The sequence below is a fragment of the Molothrus ater genome, chromosome Z (genome assembly GCF_012460135.2).
Source record: "Molothrus ater isolate BHLD 08-10-18 breed brown headed cowbird chromosome Z, BPBGC_Mater_1.1, whole genome shotgun sequence".
Taxonomy (NCBI): domain Eukaryota; kingdom Metazoa; phylum Chordata; class Aves; order Passeriformes; family Icteridae; genus Molothrus; species Molothrus ater.
In genome coordinates this window covers 33,229,596-33,254,865 of record NC_050511.2, presented here as the reverse complement: position 1 = coordinate 33,254,865, position 25,270 = coordinate 33,229,596, and the positions used below count along the sequence as shown (strand labels likewise).

Below are 25,270 nucleotides of genomic sequence, written 5' to 3'. Positions count from 1 at the left end.
TTCTAAGAGTCAATTGAAGAGATTTGTAAGGTGGTTGTTTTTCCATTTTCTGAATGTGACCCCCCAAGATGTTAAGATGGTCGCATTTTGGAATGGAGTGGGAGCCAAGCTCACAATAAAAACTAAAGAAGGCGACTCATTGGGGGATGAATTTTTTCATCTTTTCATTAAAATGCAATCAATTACAAAAGATTTTAGAAGGAAAGTGGAGAAACAAACAAATAGATCATCCCCAGTTGACCCCAAGACCACTTGTTCCTCATCCCCTGTTTCTCATCCCCCTTGTTCCATATTGGGTAGACTGGGGGGAGCAAACCACCCAGAGAAGGCGCAGGGTAGCCCCCAAGTTGTGGATTGTCTCCCTGGTTCCCCATGACCTCCTCAGTACCTGTGCCCTGACAGTGTTGGCCCCACTGTCAGGGATCCTTGCCCAGTCCCTGTAACCTCACCCACTTCCCCAGTTATAAATCCCCCAGTTTATCTCCAAGATGGTACCTTCCTGAACGCTGAAAAAGGAACACAAGATGGTGGTCACCACATGAAGTGGCTCCCCGACTTGTGTTTCTTCTCCCCACAATCCCTTTCTCCCTGTCCCATCCCCTCAAACCTGCTCCTTCCTATCCCCAAACCCCTCCTATGTTCCTGACTCTTTCCATTCCATGGTGTCAATCAATTCAGCTCTGCCCATGGGTCCTCCCAGTGCTCCTCCTCCATAAGTTCCATCCCCAGTTCCCACTGCCTTCAGTTGCTCCACCCAAACTAGTCCTGGCTCTGCCTCCAGGTTCCATTGCCAGCCCCACCCACTTCCAGTTTCCCACGCTCCTCCTTCTGGTCCCTACGGTGATGTGGGGGCTGTGGGTGAGGCACTGGGAAACTGAGGGTGGAACAATGACGGTGATGTCATCTTCGCTCCCCCACTAACTTACAACAGTAGCGGGAGGCATCCCAAGTGGGTGCCTTTCTCCTGCCAGAACATCACAGACTTGTACAAGACTCAGAAGGAGGTTGGCCGGTACAGTGAATATTTCAAGGCCCTCTTAAGAACAACATTATTGGCAAACACCTTAGTCCCAGGTGATCTGAAACAAATCTTTTCCAGCCTGCTCACACCATCTGAGTATCGGCTGTGGCTCAATGTCTGGAAGGGACTGCTTGTCGACCTCCTCCCTCAGCTTTGGGGCAACACTGAAGCAGCAACTGATTTAGATGACAATCCCATCACAATAAGTCATCTAGGTGGAGAGGGTGACTGGGCGCTGGCTTGGAAGCAGGCCGAAAAAGCCCTAAGGTTGTCCTCGACAATATAAAGGAAGCTGGTCAAAAGGCATTCCAAACTATGCCAACAAAAGAGCCCTTGCCCAGTTTTATATCTTTGAAACAATGTGTTGATGAGACCTTTCTAGATTTTGTAGATAGGGTCAGGGTGGTTGTTAAGCGGAAGGTGGCCAAATCAGAAATCCAAGAGAAAATCATCCTGGAAGTGGTCATGGAAAATGCCAATGAGGAGTGCAGAAAGATCATCCTCACCCTTCCCTTGACACCGCCACCCTCATTAGACGTTATTATGGAAGAGTGTACTAAGAAAGCAAGGGCAAGACCAGTGGAACAGCAGAAGAGAGTTACCATCAAAGAAAAGACAGCCACAGTTATGGGCACCATTCCAGCAGCCACTCCGAGGAAGTACTACTGCTTCCATTGCAAGCAGCCAGGACATTGGATTCAGGAGTGTCCATTTTTAGGGAAAGCTCCTCCAGTACCACCGAGGAGGGGAGGGGGAGGAAGAGGAAGGGGAGGAAACAACCCTCCTAAAAGTAGTGTGGGAGCGTGGACCTGCCCTGTGTAGAGCGCAGGGTGGTTGTTAATGAAAACCTTAATGATGGTCCCTCTGGTTTTTTCACTTCCCAGGACAAGACAGAGCCGTTCAGGTTTGAATTAACCCAATCTATGATGTTTTCTTCACCGTACTGGCATGAAATCCATGTAGACCCAGGACAGGACACTGTGATTTGTCAAAAGGTCAAGGGTCTCTACTGGGGGCGGTTGTAAGTACCTTGTTGTAGGGGACTCAAAACACACACCCCCTGACACTGAGATTGAGCTGGGAGTTATACCACCTACTCTGGGGTATCTCATTCTCCTGGCACATTGTGTCTATCCCTGCCATCCCTGCCTCTTCCTAAAGGCCAGGTCATTGCTCAGGCCATTCTGTTTGCTCAACAGCTGTTCAATGACCTGGACCTTTCAGTTTATTACACCAAGGCAGTGGGAGAGGACAAGCCCCTCATTTGGTGTGGCCTTAAGAGTAGGGGGCATTCTATAAAACTGCAAGGGATGATGAACACAGGGGTAGATGTGACGGACATTTCTCCGCACAAATGGCTGTCACACTGGGAGCTGCAGGATGTGGCAAGCGAGGTTCAAGGTGTAGGGAGAATTTAAATGGCAAAGCAGTCTAAGAGCATTGTACTAATTACGGGACCTGATGGGCAATTGGCTCAAGTACGCCCATTTATGTTAAATTCCAAATTCACTCTGTGGGAGAGACACGCCATGAACCAGTCGGGAGTCAGGTTTGAGATCCGTAAGACTGCCCAGGTTTTTTGAGTGTAGCCACTGATGAAGAGTGCCCTACTCAGAAACTGAACTGGCTCACTGATACACCTGTCTGTATAGATCAGTGGGTGCTGAGCAAACAGAAATTATGTGCGCTCACTCAGCTCATGGAGGAGCAGCTAGTAAAAGGTAGTATCAGAGAAACAAACAGCCCTTCGAATTCCCCGGTATTCATCATCAAAAAGCTGGGGAAGGACAGTGGTGCCTCCTTCACGATCTGAGAAAAATAAATGAAGTCATCAAAGACATGGGATCTCTCCAACTAGGGATGCTGTCTGCCTCAATGCTCCCGCAAGACTGGAAATTGGCAGTAATTGATATCAAAGATTGTTTCTTTCAAATTTCTCTACACCCAGCCAATGCCCCATGTTTGGAGTTCTTGGTTCCCTCCATCAACCGAGAGGCTCCCGTGAGGTGCTACCCACTGGCATATTCTTTCCCAAGGGATGAAAAACTCCTCTTCCCTCTTCCAGGACGTTGCCAGAATCCTATCCTCAGTGCATGCCAGAGCAGGGAAGTGCATCATCTACCATTATATGGATGATGTGCTAGTGTGTGCCCCCAATGACAACGTACTTGGGGTTCTTGATGAAACTGTTATTGCTTTGTGGGTGTCAGATTTAAGCTTCAACAAGAAAAAGTGAAGAGGCTGCCGCCCTGGAGGTATCTTGGTCTTGAGATCACCAATTGAACAACACCACAGAAGTTGGTGATCAGCAACAAGCTCAAGATCTTAGGGATCTCCATCAGTTGTGTGGGTCTTTGAACTGGGTCAGTCTCTGGCTGGGCTCACCATGGGAGATCTATCTCCTACTTTCAGCTTATTAAAAGGAGGGGAGGAGATGGATGCCCCGAGGCTTCTGACCGAGGAGGCAAAAGACGCACTGGGAAAGGTCCAACTGGCACTGGAAAGTCGGCAGGCCCATTGCTGCTGGCTGGAGCTTCCATTTAATTTTATCATCCTGGAGAAGCTGCCACAATTGTATAGCTTGATTTTTCAGTGGGACAAAGGTAAAAGGGACCCCCTCTTAATCGTAGAGTGGATGTTCCTTGGCCATCAATTGTCCAAGAGCATCACATGGCCACAAGAGCTGATGGCCCAGCTGATAAGCAAAGCCAGGGCGTGCATGCGTTTGTTGGCAGGGTGTGATTTTGAGTGTATTCATGGTATTCATATGATTTCATAGGTATTCATACCTATCAAGCTGTCCACTGGGAAACTGACCAACGAGACTTTAGAGCAACTGTTAAGAGATAATGTAAATCTACAAATCGCCCTTGATAGCTACCCTGGAAAATTATCCATCCATAATCCAGGCCACAAATTGTTTAACATGGAATTTAATTTGGTCCCAAAAGAGAAACAAAGCTGTAAGACTCTTAAGACCCTCACAATTATAACTGACGTGTCTGGGAGTTCTCACAAGTCAGTAATGACTTGGAAGGACCCCCAAACTCAGCAGTGGGAAGCCAAGGTTAAGATTGTTGAGGGCTCTCCTCAAGATTGTTGAGGGCTCTCCTCCAAGCTGAGTTGGACGCAGTCATCAGGGTCTTTGAAGGATTCACAGAGCCAATAAATATTGTCACCGATTCGGCTTACATCTAGGACAGAGCACACAGTGCTGAGGGAGGCCTTGAACCCAGTGATTTTTAGGTTGCTCTCAAAACCTATACAGCTGGTTTCCCACCAAGAGAGCAATCATTTTACATAATGCATGTGAGATTGCACTCTGACCTCCTCAGTTTCATTGCAGAGGGGAATCAAAGAACTGATGCCCTGGCCACCCCATTGCAGCTGGCTGTCTAAGGTAACATCTTCCATCAGGCCAAACTTAGCCATCAGCAATTCCATCAAAATGTGCCTGGTCTGGTCCATCAGTTCCATCTTAGGTGTTACTAGGTAAGAGCGATCGCGGCCACATGCCCCAACTGCTTGGAGTCTTCATTACTATCTATGGGGGCAGGGGTGAACTCCAGAGAACTCCCGAAGTTGCAAGGTGTGGCAGACAGATGTCAACCACATTCCCCAGTTTGGAAGACTTATGTGTGTGTTTCGGTGGACGCTTTCTCTGGTGCAGTCTACACCTCAGCCCACACAGGGGAGAAGGCCGGATATGCACAGAAATATGTAGTGCAAGCCTTCTCCACCCTGGGATCCCTAGGGCAATTAAAACAGACAACGGGCAGGCCTATACCTCCAGGGTGTCTGGTGATTTCCTGCTGGAATGGGGGGTTCAACATTGGCTGGGGATTCCATACTCCCCCACTGGCCAGGCAGTAATAGAATGAGCTCATCAGAATCTGAAGAAAATGTTAGAACATTAGAGAGGGGATGTTAAGATAAAATACCCACATATCAGGATCTCAAAGGCACTGTTCACCATTAGCTTCTTGAACTACTCCTTTGAGAACCTGAACCCCCCAGTAATAAGACATTTCCATCAAAATAAGATGCTAGAATTCAAAGAGCAGCCGCCAGTCATGGTGAAAGATCCAGAGATCCGTGAGACCAGAGGGCCTTTCGAATTAATAACCTGGGGGTGTGGATATGCTTGTGTGTCCACTCTTTCGGGCCTTAGGTGGATCCCACGCAAGTATGTCAAGCCCCATATTCTATCCAGGGGCAAGGACAGCAACACAACCACCCCACCCCCTTCGAACAATCCCACTGATGTATCAGTGGCCTCAAATCGTAAAAGGCACTGGCAAGGGGGAAGAAATTATGAATTTTATGCTTTCTTTATATCATAATTACTGAAAGTTTGCGTTGAGTCTCCCACATGTTATTTTTCTCTTCTTTAAGCAATATCCATTCTGGTCATGAAAATGTGGAGACATCTGTGGCTTCTGATGCTGCTGGACCAGTCCCCAGAGGCATGGATTGTCCCGCAGCTGAAGGACAATGTCTGGGTTACCCTTGCCCATGCACTTCAACGGGACCATCTGTGTCTGTCTATAGCTGCTGTGGATGACCCCGTGTCAATGTGCCTGGTGGGGATTCCCTTTTCCTTTAATCAGTATCCAGCTCAGCTCCGGGCCCTCACTAATGAAATTGGTAAAAATCCACCACTTGTTTATTGATGTTATGTTCCTATTACAGACCCTTTCGTTTTATGGTGCAGGTGGTCTTCTGAGTTACCCGATTTAGAAAAAGAGCCCACTGAATTTGAACTCCTTGGTTCCTCTGTTGCACCCTATTATGTTCAATTAATTTTTAAACCCCCTTATTACTCCAAATCTTATACTTCTGTTAAGATCCATAAAAAAGAGTTTCAGGCAGCAAAATGGTGTCAATCCATTACACACCTGAATATCTCATCAAGTAAAAATCAGTTACTGCTCAAGCTGCCAAATGGTGTCTTTTTAATTTGTGAGCAAAGGGCCTGCCTGGGCAGGAATCCCCTCTCATCTGAGGCCCATGCACCATCGTACAGCTGTCCCTGTTTGTGCCAAACCAAACCCAGAGTTTTAACTGGCAATCTAAATCTAAACATTTGGCAGTCCAAAAATATAGCATTAAAGAATTTGACGAGCACTGCGACTCCGAAATTGTCCACTGGTCACATCCAAAAAGAGCTGCCATCTCTGCCTTTTTGCTGTGAGCGGCAGCAGCAAAAGCGCTAGGTGAACTGGGCCACCTAGAGTGCTGGGGGGTGAAAGAGGCCAACTTGACCTCAGTTGCTCTCAGTGACCTCCTAGAGAATGAGGAAGCAACGAGGCGGGCCACACTACAAAATTATGTGGCCATAGACTTCAGACTCTTCTAGTGCACAGGCACAGCTGCGAAGAGTTTGAAGGACTCTGTTGCTTAAACATCACAGACAAAATCTAGAATATCTATGCCTTAGTCAACAAAATGAAGGACATGATGCACACCATCAAGGAAGAGACCAGGGACTGGTTTCAAAACCTATTAAGAACTGGGGCATATTCAGGTGGATGTCCTCAATTGTGAAAGGTATTTTATGGGTTGTTTTAGTTCTCCTTCTTTCTGCAGTCATTAACATCACTAAAAGAGTATGTTTGAATGGTTCGTTCCTAGCAACCCCCTCACAGTTGGTTTAGCCCAATGCTGTTTGCCCCCTTTCCTGTCTCTTAGTGCAAATACCTATCCCTAATTCCTGATCCTTCTATGTCTATCATTGTAGCCCTGCCCTCTGCCTTGTCATTTAAGTGGAATCCCAACCTCTCATTCTAGAACCCTCTGTGTCATCTATGTAATCTCTGGATTCCTATAGGTTTTGGGAGAGGGTTCTTCTCCCCATGTACCCCTCATTGGTTCTGAGGCGATGTGATCCCGCCTCGTGCTCCTCCTCTGTTCTCCCCTGGTTTGTTCCTGTGTTGTCTGCTCCCCTGAGGCCTCCTCCCTTTATAAGTTGTATCATTGTACTGTTCTTGGTTCTACTGTCACTGCATCCCTTCAGAGGTATTTTGTCCCCTTCGGAATAAAGCCTCTTGGAGACGCATACAAAGGACCTTTCCTGCTCCTTTATCTCGAGTTTGGTGCGCCAATCCATCTGTCCACAGTCAGAACTGTTGGCCACCCTCTGGCTGCACCGCTGCCCTTGCCGGTTGGTGACTGGGCAGGGAGCGGGCAGGGAGGTGGCACAGCCCCGAGGGAAAATTGAGCTAGCCCAGCTAAGCTTTCTCCCCGAAATCGGGCACTGCATCACTGGTATATACACCTACTTCAGCAAAAATTCAGTCCATGGGTTTGTGCTTATGTACTCTTGTTTTCATCACACTGTGTTTCATGATTGTTGCTCCTTTCTCTGAGTTTTCTTTTTAGCTGAAACTGTAGATAAAATCTACTGTTCTCATCAGCAACTTTCAGCAGTTGTTGCTTGTAAACTCTTAATTGAGTCTGTGATTGACAGTGGGTGGCAAGGGTGCAACTGGGGGAGGGATATGCCTGTAAAACACATGCAATAGAAATCTGCTCACAGATCCTGGAATTGATGAGTTTCTTTACACTCCCATCACCACAATAAAAACTATTGTCTCATGGACGAGTAAGCCACGGATATTCAGTTTTGTACAACACTGTGGGTGGTAGATCTCTAAACCAAACCAGATTAGGGCCACCCAGCAAAATCTATTATAGGAGAAAAACTCCAGAGTTAACATTATTGTTTTACCCTTTTGTGCGTAATAAGAAAAATAGTCATTATCAATAAAAGAGATGCCTGTTTTTAAACAAGTTTTGTAAATGCTTAGAAAAATGCACATTTGCAAAACAAATATTAATACTTCTAAAATTGCATCTGTGCTTTCACAGCTAAAAAACCACCAATGGCTGAAATAATTGCCTTCCCATTTTTGCTGTCAAGGATGTTTTTCTTACTTCTTAGTCATAAGCAGGGCTGACTAGATAGTCACTATTAACAGTGACAGCAACTAACAGATTTTTTTTACTTGCAGAACTAATGTTAGCATGTATCTCTATATCACACATAAATTTTTAGTTTAACACCGACTGCTTCAATCATTACATGGAATTCATTAAATCTTCAGAAGTTGTCCCAAATTATAACAGCCTGTAACATTTAAAAGTTCTGTGTGCTCTGTCTGCATGTCTACAAATATAGTATATAGGCAGATCTTCAGTCTACAACAAACTCATACTTACAAGACCCCTAAAATAGTTTTAATTAATGCTTCTGACATCTTCCGGCTGAGGAAAGATCTTGCCTAATATTGCATCTTATAAAACACAAGGATGCATAATTTGTTTGTTATTAATCACCACCTCTCCTGACACAAACCTCTCTCTGTCAGCTTAAGTCATCTCAAGATCCAGCAAAAATATTTTAAAAATAGAGGTAGTCCAGGTAGATACTTGCCTTTTTAAAAAAATAGAACTCCAACACAGCTCCATCCTCCTATCCTCTCAACCCAAGTTTTAATGTCCTTTTCCACAAACAAACATAGTGTCCTCTTCTTTTCCATAATTCTGTTATTTGTGCATCACAATTTGGCATAGCTGCTTTTCTTGAAAGCAGATCCTTTATCATTCCTCATTGTATAGAATTATTTTGGCTGAATTCCCTATTTGCTCATAGATTGCTATTTTTGTTAGGTATTGAGTTGCTTGTCAGGGCTGAGAAAAAAACCAACCAGCTGTAGCAATTCTTTATGTCACCAGCATGTCTTCAGAATCTCATTTATGGACTGAAAATAATACAGCTTAATATTTAATCAGTCTCATCTCAGTTGGTCCACACTGCATTGCCTCCAAGACAAAAACATATTTTGCAGGACATATATCAATGACTAAATCAGACAAACACCTAACAAACACCTCGCAAACACCTAACTCCATACCACTTACTGTTCACATGCTGCTTCATGTCCTCTTATAAAATTTATGTCTGTTTTAGAGAAGTTGAATTATCAAGCACTAATGGATCCCCAGTGACAGAAATTGCAGCATACTTGCAAGGCTTATGAAACAGTGCATAAATTCCTCAAAGATTTTTCACTTTTAAAACTGTTTCCTAAGGAATTTAATCTGAATTTTCTTTAAAATAAAACATTTTCCAACATACACAGCAGTCAAAAAACTCTGGTATGGATACTAGTAGGCTCTGAAATGGCATTCAGAACCCATGCTGGTGTTAGCTTGACTCTTTAACCTTAGGAGAGAGTGTGGACTTTTCTGTAAATAAGCACTCAGACTGAATAGGCAGACACAAGTTGGGGATCTTTTACTGGAAGCAGAGATATTTTAAACTGTTGCAGCTATTTGTGTCATATGTTTTCATTTTACTGAGTAACTGAAAACCAGCATTTTTTGGGGACCTAGGTTGCATCTTTTTGTGACTGTACCTAGACTAAAGCCAAAGAAAATTAATTTTTGCAAGGATAGTCATGCAGTAGGACTCATACTTCTGGGTGGATGAAAAAGCTCATGGAATGGGGCAATGAGAATAGAACCATACATCAACATCATTATTGGATATCACTGGCTCAGACAAAATCCACGGCCTCAATGTGTAAAAGTGAATGCTTTTATCTCAGTGGTTTGTCTATACAAAACAGGTAGCTGTCACCCAACCTAAAACTGGCAGCCTATATTCTAAGAATTGCAATAGCAACCAAGTACTTCTGAAATCTCAGTATATTCTATATCTATAGAATAAATCTACAAACTCAATATATAGGGTGTGACCTGAGGAACTTCAGCACTGCTCTCTGGCCATTCTCAGAAGAAGGGTCTCTCTCTGATACTGGTACAAGAAAGCCCACCTCTCTTTATTTCCTTATTCCCATTAAGATAGAGGTGGGCTGGCAAATCCTCTTCTCCATTCAATGATTGGGAAAGTACAAAAAAAAACAAACTGCAGAGCTGAAGGACAGTTCAAACATACCAGACACCACCACACATTTACATCTGTGGCCTTGCAGTTTACAGCAGTACACTCTAAGTCTGCTTAAACTGCAGCTTCCATTGACACAGCTGACTGACAGGCAGCAAGAGCTTTCTAAGCCAAAACCAGAATACTGATCTTAAAGAACCCAGCATATAAATCCACAGAACAATTTTTTTTCACACCACAATTTCTAAATTTTCATTAGCTCCAAAGATATAGTGTTGAGCTGTGCCTGAAGTTCAGAGCATGCTCATTTCTTCCCCCACACACCAGCCTGGGGGAACTATAAATGATGAGTACAGAAGGAAGTTCATAAAGCAGAAACTGCCTCAATATTTAAAGAAGAGTTGTCAATGATTTATGCCACTAACTGGAAAAGAAATGATACTTTCCTCAGACTATTTGATAGAAATTTTGAGCACACAGACAACTGACTGGTAATTCAGAAACAAAACACAATATTTAAGGCTATTTCAGCCAAACTGAATGGGAAAGAAAAAAGGATTGAAAAAGAATTGTGAAATTATATATAAAAAAATCTGAAATAAAACTTCAGGAATCATATAAGTGTCTCTTACCATTAAGAGAATTAATCTACATGTTGTGATACCATGAAAGATTACAAGGTGTGAAATAAACTTGCCAATTTCTCATGACTGTAGTGTTCAGCATTCCTCATACATCAACTTCATGTAACATCCCTTCCCTTTCATTGTTGCCACGAAGTTACAGTCATTTCAAGTAGAGAAAAATCCTCAACTTAATGGCCCAATTCTAATGGGATATACCCAATAGATGAAAATTTATATATGAAACTTGTTTTGGGGGTGGCCTACAGATATTTTCACAGTAATATATCCAAAAGAAGGGATTCTGTATGTCCAAATCATGATTATGACTGTATGTGATTTCCACCAGAGGTACATTCTTGTCCTCAGTGACCTCTACCCCTTCAAAAGTTACCATTTTTTTGGGTTCAATTTAATATACTTACTAGCCTTCAGACAGAGAGGCAAGAACCAGGAAACTCAGATCATTATAGAAAGCAAATACTTTTTCATTGATTCAATAGTCAAAATAAAGAAGAAGTTAAGAAAATAATTTCATAACTGTATAGAAGGGGCAATTTTACCTAAATCAAGACTCTACTGGATGATCCAAGGGCACCACACTGGAAATTAAAATTGTCTTGACTCCATCTTTTCCCATGATCTTATGACTAAATGTATATATCTTAGCTGAGGTCAGTAACTTGTGCAGAAGGAGTTGCTAGCAGATCCCTTGACAACTGTTGTACTGTGTTGCTCATTATTACTGCCTACTACAGTCTTTTCCTGTTCTTATATAATGATTTCTCACAGGACAGAACCAAAATATAAAATCCCAAGCATACACATGAGAAGAATGTATGTTATCAACACAGTTAAACAGACAACTTGTACTGAAAATAACCTTTTTGTGTGCTCTTCCACACAAATGAATAATGTGGAGGGATCAGAAAGTAAAGGCCACCTGAAGGAAAAACAGCGTAATTTTTGTGGTATACTGATAAAAGCAGTTTGTTATGTCAAATTCTCAGGTTACACCTGGGACCAGCATTCTGGAATTTAAACAGGTTAGGATTCACCAATTCACATGAGAAGACAAATGCTAAATGATCCATCTGTTGAGACGACAGCAAAGCTGCAGACAGCCATGAGGTGTGGTTCCACAATTTACAGCCTTCATCAGAACATACACAGTAAATGGTGATTGTAATGCCCTTTTAAGCTTATCCTGGGGCAGTTTAATGCATGGATATATATGTGGAAGGCAAAAACCTCATCTCCTCCATCTTCTCTTACCACAACCATGTCTGTCAAGCCCTCCTGTAGCACTAGGAGAAATGCAATTTCAGCTCCAACAGAGGATAATAGCAACAACCAATGACCAGTTTTCTTATCTCTATATCAATCTTCATAGCAAAAATCTCTGTCTTCAGATGGGAAAATAAATTAAGACTCCCAGTTTCTGGATGCAGAGTGCTCTGTTGACTGTATTAGGCACTTAGGTCCTTTAGTACTTTACAATCCCTTAGTTTTTACTTACTCAAACAGAAGTACGGTTCCTGTCTGCCACACCAGTCTGACCCAGCATCCTGACCCTGCTGAAGATTTACAGTGCTCTGTTTAACCCATTTACCAATTCACATGCACTTGCCCTTCTTTCTGTTATGAAATCAGACTACAGCAAAACATGGTTTTGTCCATGGGACTGACAGACAGTAACACATGGAACATGATGAGTCAAAATATCAATTATTTTCTTAGAAGTTAAATAATATGCTTTACCTATCATTGTATTTCACTTCCTCTCCATTCTTAGCCCAGCTGATGGTGGGCTTTGGGTTTCCCACTGCTTCACAGTGAAGCAGCACACTCAGTGTGCCACTTGCTAGGACCACTGTCTGTCCCAGGTGGGTGACAACCTCTGAAGCAGAAAGTTGTTGTGCTGCTGAAATCTTTCGGAGGATGGCAGGCTTTTGATGAGGCCTGTGCAAACCATTTGCCAGGTCTACAGAAGTGGGAATAAATGTTTCAGCAGATGATGTCCTCAGGGAGCTGGTAAATCCAGAAACACGTCTGTGGAAAGGGTACTCCACTGAGGCTGAATCAACTTTTCGCCTTGGTGCTTTAAGGACAGATTCCTGGTGGTCCAAGTAGCTCCTGAAAACCTCATGAGCCAGATGCACAACAAGATATTCAGTGTAGAGATCTTTAAGCTCCTCAGGCTGTTGAGACAAATTTCTTATGATATCATCCAAGCGTTTCTGCTCTGTGACCATAGTAAATGGCAAGCTATGCTCCTGGCTCTGGTCCTGTTCTGAGGATGCATTTCTCTCCACAGACTCCTGGGATTCCCAGGACTCCAAACTTTCCGCTGGCCAACCCCTGAGCTGTAGCAGCCTCGAGACAATATTGTCATACCATCTGCTAGGGTTAGCAAGGTGCCCTCGCTTTTCAGCCTTGCTGCCATTGAAGAAAATCCCATTGAGATGTTTATCCTCTGTTCGCAAGGCATCGTTTAAGCCAGCCTTTCTCATGGCTTCTTCCTCCCTAATACCAGCTGGCTGCTCAGCAATGATCTTTTTGTTGCTTCCGATCAGTTTAATTATGAAATGCTCCCGGGCTGGCCCTGCTGTGCAGGTGTATGTCCCAGTGTCTGAAGGTTTCAGATGATGGATTTTCATGTACCCGAAGGGTACAATGGTGATGTGAGCTGAACTGACAAGCCTCTTATCATCCTTCTCCCAGGTGATCATTGATTTACGGAATCTCCTGGTAGGGCATCGGAGAATAACAGAAGTCTTGGGCAGCAGGTAGGCATATCCACCCACAATGAAGTGCAATTTCTTCTGCTTCCTTGTCTGGATGTAAACTTGCTTTACAGCCATAATATAGGGGCTTTGCTTATGAGCCGGTCTGTTGTGCCCTGAAATATCATTATATAATTAGTATATGATACCATAAAACAAAGCAATTAGTTTACATTCATTTGGCCCATTAGACAGTAATGGGAGAAACTGGACACTAGTTGCTGGACATTAAACTAAAACAATCAAAATAAGAGGAATAACAAGACACACTTCAGGAATGTGAAAGTAGCCTAGAGTATATGCAGAAGCCAAATATCCAGGGATAAAAGCTTTACGGGAGGGAGAAAACTTCAGCAGAAACATAGTTATTGTTAAAGTACCTAAAGACTGTTATTTAAGAGATGCACTGAATAGACAAGTGTTTATCATCCAAACCTTCAAAGGCAACATGATCTTGCAGCTCACAACAGTAAGGTAGAATGAGAGTCTTGCTACCTCAAGGTGTAATGTTGGACAGGAAAAAACTCTCTGGGCTAGGCTTAAAAACATGGTAAATACTATTAAAATTCACTAGTTCAGTGTGTTCTTCTGGTTTCCTGATCTCTGTGTCAGAGATCTTTAGTATGAAGCACTAAATTAAGCTGCATAGGCATATTACTAGTAAATACCATGTAAAATTTGGTCTAAGCTTTAGTTCTAAACATCAGATCTTCTTTTCTCCCTACATACCCTTAACATTCAGCAGTTTCAGAGGCAAGCTGAAGCTAGGCTGACTTTCACATATCCAGTTGGCTTACTGTAAACTAGGGAAGAGTATACAGGGGGACTTGTGATGGGCAAAAACAAATGCATGAACTACCAACATAAAATACTACCAACATAAATCTAACTTGTGTTGCATGGTTCATTAGCAATCTCAGGTCATAGAGGATTTGGAGTGACATAATGAAATAACAGGTTTTTAAATGATCGTTGGCAAAATCCCTTACCAACCATTTTCCTTGCAGCTGGTCTAGCAGACAGTTTATTTGCTCCAGCCCTCCAGCTGCTGTGCTGTGTGTCTGAGCCTCTACATTCCAGCTGTGAAATTAAGATCTAAATTTTGGTCAGAATTTTGAGCCAGTTCTTCCAGAAACTAGTATTTCCCTTCCAGCACACTGGCTCATATCCAGCTCCATTAGTGAAATCTGCAGCACTTCTCCACTGGCTTGACTTATTTACGGACAGAAAAACCCACTCTACAAGACTTAGTAATACTAGCGTGAAAACAGGCTGTGAAGCAGGAAATAGCATGGATTTCTTAGTAAAGTACTTCCAATCCCTTTTCCCCAGACACTGCCAAACACCTTTTCCACTTACGTGCACAGGGGCCTAGTGAACAGGGCCTGATCAAGGATGAGAATGGCAAAGGGAGGCAGAGTGAGGAATTGATGATAACAAAGCCCCCGGTTTTCAGCATCTTTCTGCAAATAGCATTTCGACTCTGTGTGCCTTCTCCACAGCTCACCGAACACTAAGAACAGGATGAGAAACATTAGGAGAAATGAAAAAGGTGCTCCATGTCACACACTTCCTTCCTCAGCTCCCATATCCACATTGCATACACACACCACAGGATAAAGCAGCTGCAGTTTTCAAAATGTTGCAGCAGAAAAAAGCAGAGCAGCATCTGACCATGCAGCTACGAACAGTGCAGACACAGTAAGGAGATGAAATACTTGTTATTTTCTGGCCTTTAAGGCTTAATTTCTTTCCATTCTCTCGTTACCACTTCTTTTCTGTCAGATGGTGTCTCTTGTTTTAATGATACTGTGCTACAGTTCGAAGCCAGTCTTTAAGCTTTGTTTCTATGTGTCTGTGTCTACTGGCTGGAAAAACTCCAGCTCATGTCCAAGAGCAGACCTCACGGAGTTGCAGATCACAGTTGCATTCTGGGCCAGATAAAATCCAGCCTAAGCTTAATCTTCAAGCTTTGCTGTTGCAAATCCCTTTAGGAATAATAAAGGGATGAATATTTTAGTCACCAATTAATTACCTCAGCCTTGTAGTTACTACACATCGCCTACACAGAATGGTATAAACCCTCTAATACCAGACTGCAGTGCTTGTTGCACAGGTGGACATGGTTTGATGGACTTCATCATGACTATTCAATTTCATATTTATGCATTTAGCATTGTGGAAAAAGAAATACAGACAGTGTCTTTGCACTGGAACAAAGCAGCAGTCTGTGAAAGGAACTAGAAAATGGGTAAAGGACTGTAATTACCATCTTCGCTGCCAGAATGGCTATGTGTCTCCTGGCAGAAGACTTTATGAAAACATACACTAATTTGAGTAAAATGCTCAGACAGATCCCCATAAAAAGGGTGCAGGTGGGACAGCTCCTTAGGGTGATTGGCATTTCTTTTACAACTTCCACAAGTCAATTTCCACTACCTTCCATGAAAGAGGACTGGAAGAGTGGTGGCAGAGACTGCAAGATGTGGAATCATTTTCATACTCACTGCCATGAACCTTTGCCCTTGCTTTGGCCTTATAAAGTAAAATTGTATTTTTATAATATCTCTCCTCCCGTCCCCTTTCCCTTCCCCTTTCCATTCCCTTCCTCTCCTGTTCCCTCCCTTCCTCTTAGTTTCTATTGTCTTCATCATAGGAAAAGGTTGGAGTGACCCCAAGAGGAAAAGACTATTGAGATCAGAACAGCTCGATTTTGGCAACAAAGAGCATGTAGCCTAGGGTAATAAAGATTACTCTTCATTGATGCCTTGGTTGAAATAATAAGCATAGGCAGGGACAGAGGCAGGGATTTATTGTTTGGAGCAGGGGATGTGTTGTTTACACCAGAAGGGTCTTAAAGGTTTGGTCAGATGGCTAAAGCACATCACCTCCACATGGCTAAAGCCTTTCTGGAGGCAGACACCACAGAGGAACATGGAGCTAGTGACAGCATCCCCAGCCAGGATGATGAGGACAGATTACAGGACAAAACTGGGCATAACATGCTTTGTGAAGTCTGACCTTATTTGGGTCCTCTATCCCAACTGGCTTAGGAACTTCATCTCCAAGATCTGCACAATGCTCATGCAAACTAATAGTATACCTGTGTCCAGTCAGAGAGAAGCCATTCATTGGGACAGTCTTCATTTTTGCAGGCTTGTTGTGTAATGGTCCTTGGCGTGGGGCAGAAGGTTTCTGGCAGCTCTAACAAGCTTCCATCTGCCAGGCGCTGCTTACAAAGTGTATCTCGCTTCTGGACACCACCACCACACGTCTGTGAACACTGTGAGAAAAGAGACAGCCACCTCAAACCATACCCTCACCACCCTCCTTGCTGCAAAAATTACTTGTGAATTAGGGTAGAAATCAACACTTGGTCTTGGCCAAATACAAAATATAAAACAAAAATTTCAGAGACCTCGAAGTAGACTTCTTTTAAAAATGTCAAATTTATTTTGGAAAAAGGGAGCGGCTTAGTTTGCTAGTATTTAGAGAAACTGTTTCAGTATTTCTGAAGTGTTCTGTTTTAAGGTATTCTTTCAAAAGACATGGAAACAGTCAGTGAGTCAGCATTGAAGTATGGAGGTGGGAAATTTGTCCTCTCCACCTGGAAAATGAGACAATGGCATTTGATGTGGAGAATCTACATAGTAACATCTGTGTCTGAGCTCTGACACTAACCATGTCAGAAAGAGTGGAAAAGTCTTGTCCAGCAGTAAATAAGTAAATTGAGATTATTAATATCCAGAGAATACACCTCCCCTCTGTCTTTAATGTAAATATCCCTCTCTGCATCCATTTTTCTACTTAAGCAGGGCAGGAAATTTTGAGTAACCAAATCTAGTAGTTTTCCTGAATATTTTTTGTAAATTTAAGTTGCTCAGCCCTTTTTTCCGAGGATCCTTTTCCTGAGGCTGGTAACAGACTCCCAGTTCTGCTCAGTTCAGCCAGCTCAACTCCTTTTCTCCTTTCTTCTAGCAAATGAAAGGGGGAGCTTGCATTACATTGACATGACCAGGAGTTGCTTATAGCTTGTGAAATGGCAATTATTCAAGAGAAACAGACAATAATATGGAGAAGTATTAAAAAGTATACTTAAGCAGTTAAAAAGGGAGTGTTTTAAAAAATCTTGCAGTCATGAAAGGCCCTTCTCTCTGAGATAAAGAGATGCATGAACTTTAATGTTAGCCTGAATATTTAGGATAAACATTTTCTTTGAAAGACAGAAAGGAAGTGCAGAAAGACATTTTTATATTTGGTTTCTTTTAATGTGTAAAATTAGCTTTTGTCTTACTTATTTTGAATGGTACAAAGCTCAAAGGCTTCCAGAAAATTAAGCAAGAAAAACATTAGTTTTCAACAGAAGAAAATGTCTATCAGCCTCTCATTTTAGGAAAGTTCATTCCTGAGGAGGAAGAAAAGTATGATTAAAACTATTATTCCAATGTTACCTAAGGACTTTTATCATATCATACACAAGATAGCAAATGGGTTACTCACTACAAATATCACAAAGTATGTTCCTACTGTCAATCAGTAAATCTTAGGAAGTATCTTTGCCCTTCCAACTCTGTCAGAGATAATACAAAACATATCTTTTCTTGCTTCTTGGACTTTATTCACTTACATAGTGTTGTCCCTGCACAGGACAGCCCCAAGAGTTACACCATGTTCCTGACAGCACTGTCCAAACACTTCTTGAACTTTGTCAGGATGCTGCTGTGACCACTTCCCTGAGGAGCTGTTCTTGTGCTCAATCACCCTCTGGGGGGAGATATCCAACCTAAACCTCCCCTTACACAACTCCAGGCCATTCCCTTGGGTCCTCTCACTGATCACCACAGAGAAGAGATCAGTGCCTGCCCCTCCTTTCCCCCTCACAAGGCAACTGTAGACTGTGATGAGGGCTCCGCTCAGTCTCCTCCAGGCTGAACAGACCAAGTGACCTCAGCTACCCCTCATACAGCCGCTTCCCCTCAAGGCCTTTCATGATCCTCACTGCCCTCCTTTGGACTCTCTCCAATAGTTTAATTTCTTTCTCATATTGTGACACCCAAACCAGCCCCCAGCACTGGAGGTGAGGCTGTCCCAGCTCAGAGCAGAGCAGGACAATCCCCTCCCTTGCCCAGCTGGCCATGCTGTGCCTGATGCACCCCAGGACAGGGTTGGCCCTCCTGGCTGCCAGGGCACTGCTGACCCATGTTCAACTTGCCATCAACCAGGACCCCCAAGTTCCTTTCCATCATCTCCCATATGGTTTAATTTTACACTGCTCTCTATTCAAGGTATACCACAATATAGTTTTTTCCTTACTGTCAAAAATTAATTCTCTGCTAAGATTCCACAGTAAGATAAAGCACTTGCAAAAGTAGTAAACACTTTTTTTTCATACAGTCTCTCAGTTTCTTTTAAGGCCTGACACTTGAAGAGACATTTTATGGTATGGATTAGAAATAGAAAGGAAAATAAAAGAAAATACCACCAATTTTTCCATGCTGACTTTGTTTTAAAGTCATTGTTTTAATTATCTTTGAAGCAAAGACAGCACTGGAGCAAATGAAGAATGCTGGGACTGAGACTTTAGCACTTATTCAGTAATAAAACAAAGGTGGATGAAGATTTACTAATGGATGTCTCCCATTTCAGGTATGCAGAACTGATATTTATAGGACCTTGTAAAATGAAAGCTTAAACGCTGCTCCAGAAGCATACCACTGAAAATGATAAGGATTCTAGTGCATTTAGTTAAAACACAGAAATACTTAGAAGATCCTTTATTCCTGCAGTTGTATTATTAAAACTGTAGTATTACAACCACTTAAAGAAACATCTTTAAGTCTTTTGAATTACACAAGTATTTGCAACCAGATTTCAGCAAATAAACTATTTTAGAGTGCTTTCTAAAAATGGAAAGCCTTGTAAAGACCCATTGTGTTGATAGGAATTTTTTATAATTTTTATAATATAATGTAATTTTATATATTTTGTAATAAACCATGCATCTCCCAATGGGAAGTGTTTAACACACATTTCTTAATCTGAAGCATGAGGAATGTATCTTGTACTAAACTAAATTATTATTTGAGAACATATGAGGTACTCAAAATGCTTTAAAAACTCTTTTATCCTTAATCCTTCTAGTTTAGTATTCCTAGAAACCTAGACATAGCTCACCCAAGTCCAGTCCCTGCAGCTGACCAATATATTCCAGATATTTTTGTTTGAAATCTATAGCCAGCTGTTAAGATTTTCCAATAACTTTGCATTAGAAATAGCTACAGTCATTATTTACTTCTGGAAACACAGATGCATTTTTTAAGAACAAAAAATGCACACTTTGCAGTTTTTAAATGGCTTGTCGGAATGATTAATGATTCCTGTTGATGGGCTAAAGTTAAACCATAGAATCATAGCATGGTTTGTGTTGGAAAGAACCTAAAAGTTCTTCTAGTTCCACCCCACCCCAAACCCCCTCTGCCCCCCACTAGGCAGGGACACCTTCCATTAGACCAGGTTGCTCAAAGCTACATCCAACCTGGCCTTAAACACTTTCAGGAATGGGGCATCCACCATCTCCCCCGAGCAACATGCTTCACTGCCTCACTACCCATACACTAAAACATTTTTTCCTAATAACTAAACTAAATCTACCCTCTTTCAGTTTAAATCCATTACTCTTTGCCCCGTTGCTACATGCCCTTGTCAAAAGTCCCTCTTCAGCTTTCTTGTGGGCACACTTGATAAGCTGTAAGGCTGCTCTGTGTTCTCCCTTGGATCCTCTCTACTGCAGTTGACCAGCCTGTCTCCATAGGAGGGGTGCTCCCTCTGAGCACTGAAATGTGTGCAATGAGGACTTTAGGCAGTCATAAAATGAGGTTACACATAAATTCTTACCTCTTGCCATTCTGTAGGATACCAGGAGGGTGGGCAGTCAAAGCGATTACAGGCTTGCACAAGGGATGGCTTGGGTTTAGAGCACAATTCATCTGCCAAAATCACAGTCTCGTTGGTCTCTCTTGATAGTAGATGAGAACAGAAGACATCTCGTGTCTGCAAACCAACCCCACAGGTAAGACTGCAAGTGCTCCAATTCCCAATCTCCCATCTGTGAAGGGGTCAGCAGAGACAATCTTAAGCACAGAAAAAAATCACCTTGATTTTTCTCTTATTATAATGACAGATGAAGAAATAGTAAATGAAAGGGAATTTTCCTTCTCAGATCAATGTCCCTCGGGTAGCTGGAGAATGAGGCTCAGATGAATATTTGCAGCTCTGCATTTTCATCTCCTGTCAGAAGTTCTTGGACTGCAAGTCTCTGGGATTCATGCAATATCACAGGAAATGTTTTGTAGCCTACAGTAGGATTTTTTTTTTTTGTCTATAGGAGCATGGACAATGTATTTCAAAATAGAGTGGATTTAATTGACCTATTTTCTCCCACTATCTTGAACAAAAATTTAAGGAAGATATTAACAGAAGTTTAATTAAAGGAATGTAAAACTGAAATGCTGAGCACAAATTTCTTTGGTATTCTTGACTGACTTTTCTAGGCTGTTGAGATAGGAGGTACTAAAGCTTTGAGAGATGCAATGGGAAAGCAGGGGGTCATCTTTATCACTGGATGAACACCTGTCACTGAGGTAAATCTTCTCTGAACTAGCTACGTAAATCCCGCATCAACAGGATTGTTGATAATGGTATTTCAGTGTTCATCACCTTAAAACCAGATTTCTTCTATTTGAACTGTACAACCCCTAATTCTGTCAGGTAAACACAGAAAATTCCTTAAAACACTAGGCCTTCCACTCATGTCTCAGCTAGAAAGCACTTCAGTGATATGTAAAAATGTATACACAAAAAATAAGTCCTATATTCAGAAGAAAATATAAGAAAATAGCCTCCCCAACAAATTCATGCAAAACTCAATGCTGACCTGGATATACTCCCACATCCAAAATGAAAGCATGAAATCCAGATAGTGCTGTGTTTTCTAAGTCTGAAGAGTAGCTTCATTTCCAACATGACATTATTGAAACTGATTGCTGAGAGAATAAATTAAAAATTCAGGAAAAGGAAGGCTCAGAGAGCTTATCTTTGAAGTAAGCAAATCCAGGCAGAAGCTTAAAGAGAGTGATTATGAAGGAAAATACCCTCAGGCTCCAAATAGGATGGAGGCAGATGGAAGCAGATAATGAAGAAAAGTTATGAAGCATGTCAGCAGAATGTAGCAGATTTTGTGGAAGAAGCAGAAAAAACCCACTCTGATGCTCGGAGATCTGCAGTCAATGGAAATAGCTCAGTGCACGTAGAACATACGATGTTAGCAAACACAATACTCAACCATTTAAGATTGTGCTCTCCTACAATCACTGAACAATTCTAACCTCTTTTTATTTTATAATTTTATTTTTTGAGCATGTTTCCTTTCTTTCAAATAACACCCTTAACATATTTAAACAGCTAGCAGGTAAGAAATTTTTTTCCTCCCTAGATGATATCCTGATGGACCAAAGGCACATTGCTCCTCTACTGTGCTCCATCTGCTGGTGACATTCTCTGATTTTATAAAAGGATCCATCCTGAGCCTCACTGTAAGCACAAATGATGCTGTAGTTTGCTTTTAGACAATATTCTTGGTTCTGTTAGTAGCAATGACAACAATCTGTTTAACCCTTTCTAATAATAAATGCATCTTGCATACTGAAGTTCCCGTGGTCACTTTCCAGGCCATAGTATGCTGAAGGACACTAATCTGTACATATGTACTGGGAGCTATTTCTCAGTGGAAAAGGAGTAACATATGGCAGCCAGTTAAGCTAAGCTGGAGTATGTTCTCCATATGAGTGATCTGAGGGGAGTAGTCTTCCCAGAATTTCCCATGAAATTGTCAGAATTATTGGAAATATCATCTACCCTTCAGTTTTGGTGCAATCTAAAATAAGACGTTTGAGTAGGTGGTGAAAAGCAGGCATTTTCTTACTTCAGAATCTATTTTGATACATAGTTAGTTGCCAGAATTTCTTTTTTTCAACTGCTGGCAGTAGCTGTTGCCTCCAGCAACATTTTGTTTGTTATTGGTTAAATGCAAAATGTTTCTGTTGGCAATTCACATCTCAGTGGCTAACAAGCCACATAAACCCTTTGGACATCTTGACTTCTTCAGAAGAGGGTGTCTGTTTCTTCTTCCAGAAAGAAATGCTGTGTTTCCATAAAGAAAGGGGATTTGTTTTTCTGAATTGTTTGTGTTTAAAATTTCTGAATGTTGCAGGTTGCATCTGTAACCCTTCCCATAACTAACATTGTTTTTTCACAATTCTTTCCAGATGCGTTAAAGAGGAGTTTCCTTTGAGGAGCTCACGAACTGTGGGGTCAAATACTTCTTACCCTTGTACTTTCGTAGCCCCGTGATTTATATGGGCTTTCACAGATGAAAAGTAAAGAATGTAGAGTAAAGCAGACATGTCTAAAGTGGAGTATGGATGTGCAAATAACTGAACCCATAAATGATATTACATGAATTTCAATGTCCTAAGAAGCACAGAGAAAACCACTGATAAACTTATAGAATTACAGGCCTGTAGAATTATTTTATAACAGCTAAAGGTGCTTGCAACACTTTGAATTAATATTATCCTACTAAATTTACCAATTGGTTTCTAGAATACTTGTACTGTTGGAGATAATAATCTTAAAAATATATACATAATACTATTTTTCTGTAGTAATGCTGTTTTGTCCCTATTGTAGAGTGTTACATAATGCTAACTGAAATATGTCCTGTCCTAGTTCATGTGGTACTTAGCTGTGAATTCCTCTATCTTTTCTTCTGGGTGTTTTGGCCATACTGACTCTTCCAATACACAGGGCATACAAAAAGGAATGTCCTATATGCATCTGTCAATACCAGAATTAAAACTCAAGTAGGAAAGAATCTTACACTTTAAAGGCTGAATAAAGTAGTTACAGAATCAAGCTAAAGGAACCTTGCACAAGTGGAACTTGTGGTATCTTTGTAAGCTGACTGTGGCTGCTGTTAAGGTATAGACTTTAGGAACAATCTGCATACTTGCTGGTTTATAGAACAGCTGAAAGTCATCTGTTTGGTACTTCCCATATTACTTTTCAGAACCTGGTGAAAGAATTGCATAGTTTTGGTCCAAAACACACATTTTATCCCTTCTGCTTTCTCCTTCACTACCGCCCAAAACTCTACTAACATGTGGTAACAGAGAAACAACATAAAAATGTAGCCTTATCATACAGTAGGACCTTGGTGCATTTATGCTACTGAACCCCTGGCTTGTTCCAGCTCTAGGATTGTCAGTTCACCAGTTGTCCATCTCCACCTCCTAAATATCTAAGTAGTGTTTATGTATGTAAGCCCAAACTAGACTTTAAAAATATTTCAACAACTGTATTTAATATGAAACAGATTTCAAAATGTTTTCATCCTCTTCAGGATATAGATACATAACTCTACTGATATACATAAAATACACTGAATATTTGAACTGATTGAACAAAAACTATATAAATTCAAAACCACAGATTCATTTAGAGATGGCTAACAAAGAGGAATGTAAGAGGAAAGAGGTAATTTATAGGGCTGGATGTGTTGATATAAATATATGTCTATCAGTAATATATGTATCCCTGATACACGTATCACATGTATCACACATGGGTGAGCATTTTCCAAATGAACATGGATGAAAACAGGTTTCTACTGGAAATATTTAGGGAGCAGAGGATGGTCCGAAAATACAACTTCTTTCAAGTATCATCAAAATTTCAAAACCAAAACTGATCACAGAAACCTTTAACTTTCCAAATGAATGATTTCTTTCTTCCATAAGGATATCTTAGTAGTTTTTTTTAGTTGGCCAACTATGTGGACATATAATGCACGTGAAGAAAGGCAGACTCAGTAGTTTCTGAAGTAGTTTCAGAAGTACCAGATCTGACTGCTCAAGGCAATGGTTTTCCTTTAGTTCCTCTTACACACAATGATAAGGAAAAAGTAGACGAAATTTAATAAAAACCTCAGTGAACCAAAACACTGCATTTCTTGCATTTCCAGGAACTAGAAACTAACAAAGTGAATTAGTAATGGATAGATCTTATGAACAGAAAAACACCAGCTGGGAAATTTATCGGCCAATATATATTATGAATTAGACTAACAATCTGATCTACCATCACTTTTATGAATTATAAGTCTAATTGCTAAAGGACCAATAATAAAGTGCTATTTTCTGGAACATTCTCATTAAATAAATTAAGCTTATTTAAGCAATGCTTATGCATATGCTTAATTCCACATCAACAAACAGTTTCTGCAGTTATCATGGTCAGTGCATCTTAAAATGTAAATACTCACAGCTCCCCGGAATAAAAGAAAGGGAACAACTTTGAAGCTCCAATGGCCAAAAAAGACTCAATAATCTGTGGTTATCCCCACAGGACCATTATTCCATGGTATTACCGTAAATCTAAAAATGTTAGAGATTCTCTCAAAAGACAGTTTAACTATGCCATTTGTAATAGGGAAATGATCTTGACATACCTAACAAAAATCTTTCCTGTGGTCTTTGAATTAAATTTGGGCATTTGTTTTCAGCTTAAGGCTATTAAGAAAATTCCAACATGTGACATGAACCTGCAAACCTGTAAAGTTCTAAACATCTAATTTTTAATTAGAAGGGAGCTTTCCTTCTTTATTTCAACATAAAAAAAAAAATCAATATCATATTGTTCCCCAGCAGTTCAAGTGAAGAACTGGAGGATCAAGAGAGCAGGATCTTGTTCCTGGCTCTTTGCTGAACTCAGAGATGAGTGACACCAGAACTGCTGAAACATGGGCTACCTGTGAGTATGGGTATATGCTCTCTAAATCCAAAGGGAATTGTAAAGTACTGGGCTGGATCAT

The 25,270-nt window shown here is 41.4% G+C and overlaps 1 protein-coding gene across 1 annotated transcript in view; it reads right to left on the bottom strand.

The window, feature by feature from the left end:
- Positions 1–25,270, bottom strand: part of ADAMTSL1 (ADAMTS like 1) — a 175,248-nt gene that overhangs the window by 36,123 nt on the left and 113,855 nt on the right. The window contains exons 16-19 of the mRNA XM_036403753.2: positions 20,236–20,446; positions 16,445–16,624; positions 14,701–14,854; positions 12,317–13,457 (exon numbers count right to left, since the gene is read on the bottom strand). Of these exons, the coding sequence (XP_036259646.1) occupies positions 12,317–13,457; positions 14,701–14,854; positions 16,445–16,624; positions 20,236–20,446 (1,686 nt within the window). The remainder of the gene's footprint in view (positions 1–12,316; positions 13,458–14,700; positions 14,855–16,444; positions 16,625–20,235; positions 20,447–25,270) is intronic.